This window comes from Branchiostoma belcheri, unplaced genomic scaffold, assembly GCF_001625305.1.
Source record: "Branchiostoma belcheri isolate BF01 breed outbred unplaced genomic scaffold, Haploidv18h27 scaffold26, whole genome shotgun sequence".
Classification (NCBI taxonomy): domain Eukaryota; kingdom Metazoa; phylum Chordata; class Leptocardii; order Amphioxiformes; family Branchiostomatidae; genus Branchiostoma; species Branchiostoma belcheri.
The window spans coordinates 1,471,637-1,476,631 of record NW_017803865.1 but is presented as its reverse complement, the minus strand read 5'-3'; the positions used below and the strand labels follow the sequence as shown (position 1 = coordinate 1,476,631).

At 46.2% G+C, this 4,995-nt stretch overlaps 1 protein-coding gene across 3 annotated transcripts; it reads left to right on the top strand.

Annotated features, from left to right (window-relative positions):
• The first annotated feature begins 306 nt into the window (after nucleotides 1-306).
• On the top strand, nucleotides 307-4,770 carry LOC109471945. Of its 3 annotated transcripts, none has more exons than XM_019771479.1 (2): nucleotides 307-549; nucleotides 2,922-4,770. In XM_019771479.1, the coding sequence occupies exon 2, from the start codon at nucleotides 3,119-3,121 to the stop codon at nucleotides 4,232-4,234; it is 1,116 nt and encodes a 371-aa protein (XP_019627038.1). In that variant the 5' UTR covers nucleotides 307-549; nucleotides 2,922-3,118; the 3' UTR covers nucleotides 4,235-4,770. The 3 variants fall into 3 exon arrangements, with proteins under 3 accessions (XP_019627038.1, XP_019627040.1, XP_019627039.1); XM_019771481.1 differs by lacking the exon at nucleotides 307-549 and adding an exon at nucleotides 576-2,164; XM_019771480.1 differs by lacking the exon at nucleotides 307-549 and adding an exon at nucleotides 2,178-2,771.
• The last annotated feature ends 225 nt before the right edge of the window (nucleotides 4,771-4,995 follow it).

Here is a 4,995-nt window from a genome sequence, read left to right as displayed (position 1 = left end):
GCCTCATTCTACCATGTGTACGCACGTGACGTTGTATCTCCGGTACGTGATGTTATTTTCTTTCATCTTGATTTATAGCTTCAGTCAAGGTTACGTCAGCGATACCACTACGCCTTTACTCCTTATTTCTGTGTGCCTTTGTCTGTCTGTCAACGATGAAACACAGACCGTGATACACTTGTTGGCTATCCCGCCTTCAGGACGCCTTTTAATCTCCGACCAGCTGATTAAGGAGCGATCCTTAATCCTTTATTTATTACCTGCGACAATGGAGCTCTCAGAAGTATCGATCCGCCTCTCCACGCGAAGGTCCTGTTATTGCGGCACACATGCGGCAGGGACGGGCGAGGCGTCCATTTGGGTGACTAATGCCGTCCTGATGTTTAAACAACCGACCTATTAGTTCAAACACCACGGGCGGCGTTACCCAGGTAACGGTGACATGTCTAATATAGCCGTCAGTGTGGGAAGATTGTGTGAGTGGAGACCGGGCCTTGCGGTGGTTCACACGGTATGTTTGATCGTCTGACTCGGTACCAAAACAACACGGTAAGTGTGCTCTGTAGGATATGCCCGGTTCCATCTTGTGTCTAGTGGGCTACCAATGTATCTTCCATCGACGGGTAACTTAGATGTTATACTTACCATTCTATGGAAAGCCGTGTGATAACAGTAGAAGCCCGTGTGATAACCTCCAGTCTGGAACACCCGTATAGCGAACTTATCACGACCCAGGTATGACAAAGTTAATAGCCATATGAGCTGACAGATATTCAGCGACTTAATCACAGAATATCATATATATCAGCTTACGATATCCCAATATTGCTCATTTATTCGTTCATTAGAATAAAACATGCGGCATACTCCCTTGATTCATAGTTGGGTTTTGGAAAATATACAGCTGTACCAAATCCATATAAGGCCGTATTGTTACGTCGATTGACCCATCGTGTTTCAAATGCAACTTGAAGAGGTTTGCAAATAGCAAAATTCATTCTCTTCCATTGGTATATATTTGGATAAGGGTTGAGTTTAATTTGTTCCATACAATCGGAGTCACCCTTGCATCAGGTCATAACCAGCGGATATCTGTACTTTGGTGTTACCTGTGAGGCAGGAATGTCATGGGATGCGCCACAGAGCAAACAGAGATAAATTTCCTGTGCTGATAAATTTTCTACATTTCCGCGAAAGATATAAGCGCGCTTACGCACGAAAGAGTGCAGGTTATATTGTGAGATTTAGACTAGTAAGAACGCGTCTGCTTTAATATTACTCTGCGTATACTGTATACGCGTGGTATTCGCATATTCCTTGTTTACCTGCTAACTCTTACACATCCATACTCGAATGTCATGGCACCATAATCAACTGTACAGACATGTATGAGACAGGCTTCTCTTTTCATTGCAATCAAGATGTGACATATGACAACATAATCTAACAGTCACAATGATCGTGTATAGACCTGTTGACGGGTCTGATCAGTGGTACTTATTAGTACGGTATTGAGTAGGTGATCTGTTGACAGGGTTGTACCGTGATAAGAGCCGCTCGGTACATAGTGCCCGCCAGAGAGCCAGGAATGTACGCTGGTGAATGGAAGCACGTCGGCAGAATGTACTGCCGAAAAACCCGTTATGTATTGTGTATAGCACTTCAGCAGAACGTCTCTGTTTAATGACGTTTTTTCATATTTAAGGATGACATCCTGTCTATAGTTTTCAAACGATGTGTTGCAAAATTCAAATGAAACGTTGACCAAACATGCAACGAAAACCGTGAAACATCCTTTCTTTCTTTCCGGGTTTCTCGGTAGGCGCAGTACGTTCTGCCGACGAGTGGAACGAGTAGTGCACGCCATTCTGTTCTATTTACAGACAGAAGAAAGCCTCGGGCGAATTAGTGGGGAAAGAGATGGGTTGGTAACAAGGTGCGTTTGCACGAGGGAAGAGAATTACTGGTGTGACATCAATCTATTGAAAGGGATATCAACAGTGGCATATAAGTCGCCGGTAAACATTGAGACTTTGTTACCGGCGAGGAAAGATTAGCATGATGGCAAACAAACACGTTACACTCAAATTCCATGTAACGCCAGTACACAGGAATGTTAGAAGAGTGCCCCCATCAAACCTGACCATCAAGAGGAAAACACCCGGTTAGTGCTGAGGATTGGTTTGCCAAAACGTGACAAATTACAGTAGTGATTTTGCTAAACACTGATCTTTATTAAATGTTCTTGATTTATATCTGTAATGTGGTGATAGAAGTCGTATACAACACATCAAAGATTATCAGTCAGTCATTTATAACATTTGAGTACAATTACGACAGCCGAGCGCGAGTTTACTACCAGTCCAAACGTGCCTGATGATAGCTATTCTTCCATCCTCATTTGTACTCTGAAGAGTTTGTCAAACAGGCGCTAGCGCTGGCGCGTGGATAAACCAGGATTTGTGGCTGTATCTTTGCTCTGTCATTAGACCCTGTACAAACATGGGACGTGGAACTGTTGTGTGGTAGTCAACACACGTCGCTTCCTCTGCATTGTAATCACGAGTTCTAAGTATTTACTTTCGAGCTCGCTTTCTTACTGACATGACTAAGGTGAGTGGGTTGGACCGGAAAAGTATACCCTAACCCTGCCCTGTAGAGTTCGTGCGCTAAGGTGTAGAAATGGTTGGAAGGACAATCTGTGTGGCCATCAGATGACCCTATAATCAGTTGACAGGTACTCATCCGGACAAGGCTTTTCAAGTGAAAAGGTGGGGGTTCTCTGGAAACTTTGTTTACCAACGTTAAGCATGTTTCGGATATGTTAACAAGTAAGAGAATTAGAAGTACGGCATCAATTTTGTTTTCCCACGTCACACACTGTGTTTCTTCCTTGTTGCTACTGCCGCTCCCAACCACAGGTAAGCTCTGATCCGCCGGAAGTGCGTCATCAGAGGGCTGAAGTCGCCGTCACGAGAAAACTCGTCTTTCCAGATTACTTAATCACCCCTATAAAGAAAGTGGAACGTTTATCTCAGCAGGGGTGCAGAAGAACAGGTGTATCTACAACTGATGATCCGACGGCAGGTGTGAAATACAGCACATACAGACCTACGTTATGGCCAGTCGTAAAGTACAAAAGCTGATCTACTGCGATGGTATCGCGAGACACAGCGAGACTAAGACGGCGGCGGAGAACAGTGTGAGGAGGGAGATAGACGAGCTCGGGAAGCAGGTGAGAGTGATGGACAAGGAAAGAAGGAGAAACCTCCGGCGGCTATCCGTGACGAGGAAGGACCTGGAGCGGTCCATGGTGCGGTACAGCCAGCGGATGGCGGAGATCAGTGCCCAAAGAGGACTACTCCAGGTACCGACAGGCGACGCCAGTCCTCACGGCAACGACACAGAAGAACAGAGGGCGAAATGTAAAAGTCTTACGGCTCTAGATAGAGTCGGTGCCACAAACAGTCGTACTGGGGCAGCCACGGATCCTTCATGTCCAAGGAAGGGGCAGCTGTCTGGCTCTTTCGGCGATTTGCGCACAGTTAGGAAAGACAGGACCACGTTACCGCCACCTGACATCAAGATCACCAGGAGTCAGGAGCACCTGAGTCATCAAGAACGGTACTACGACTCCTCCGATTCCGAAAGTAGTGTAGAAATAATACCGCTGTTTGAGGCGCTGAACGTAAAGAACGGACAGAAATCTTTCGTCGCTGGTGTTCAGAGTTGTCCGACCTCGCCCGTCTTGGAGAGGCGTCCAAGGGCGCACACGATCGGCACGTCGGACTCACGTGCGCGGGTCTACATCTCACGGAGCAGGAGCGAGGGGAGAAGCACTCCGGCCGGCAGACGGGGAAAGACGGAGCCCCCGAACAAACTCCCGCCGTCACCCCAGTCGCTGTCGCCTCGGCTGGTGAGAAAACGGTTCCGTTACTCGGAGGCGGTAGAGTCCGTCCTCCTAGCAGACAGGTCGGACGCGGACAGTGACGCGTCCTTCGTGCCCAGCGGTGCCGTGACGGTGTCAGGCTCGATCGAGTACGATCCGCCCGCCGTGGAAGTGGAGCCGATCCGTCCGCTCTTGGGTCGCCACTCGGTACAGCCCAACCGCGTACAGAAAGTCAAACCCCCGTCTCCCTCACGGAAACACAGCGCGGACCTGAAGACTCTGCTGACCAAAAGGGCGTTTTCTCGCCTGCGCACAGGAGGCAGCAGGACAATCAAGGAGATCTGAAGCGCAAACATCTATTTAAAGCTGCAAATACATGGAAGCTGTGTTTTGATATGAACTGTTTGTAAATGAGCTTTACTGACAAGTAGCTAGAACACCATTAAGAGACAGGTGTTTAGGTAACAGGAGGGTTTTTAAAACAATAAGCAGTGAGACCTCTTGATCGTATAGAAGATATGGATTAGGTGTTACGTTTTAAGACTTTGAAGCCATCATTTGCGAAAAAAAATAATTTTGACGATGAACCTAATACGGTTACCGGTATATGACAGTCCTTGATGACTTCTTAAAAGTCTGAACATTTTGTACTCGTGTGTTACTTTTCTTTCTAGTTGCATTCTTTGTAGTGAATATCATAAGCGTCATGACCATGAAACATAAGGTTTGAAAATGATAGATAACGTTGTAAAATTGTGTGATTAGACAGATTAGATATTATCATTTCATATTTATTGTGTGTGTATCAAATTGCCTATTCAAATTTTTGGTTTATATAGTTAAAGTTTGTGTTTTAAATATACACTGTGTCGTGTTATTATCCAGCGATTTCTGATTTGAGCCTGTATTTCTTAATCTCCATGCAGATCCTACGGTGGCAAGACAGTATCCAGAGGAGTGACCATTAGCCAAGGTGGTCACTCCTCTGGCCAATGACGTGGCAAATGGTCACTCCTCTGGCCTATTGTCTTTAAACCACCGTAGGATCTGCTTGGGGATTAGTATTTCTCACTGCCAGCATAGCTCAGAAATGTATCAAACCACGG

Bases quoted from the DNA above. Each gene is read 5' to 3' on its own strand.
- LOC109471945 (XM_019771479.1), top strand. From the start codon at position 3,119: ATGGCCAGTCGTAAAGTACAAAAGCTGATCTACTGCGATGGTATCGCG.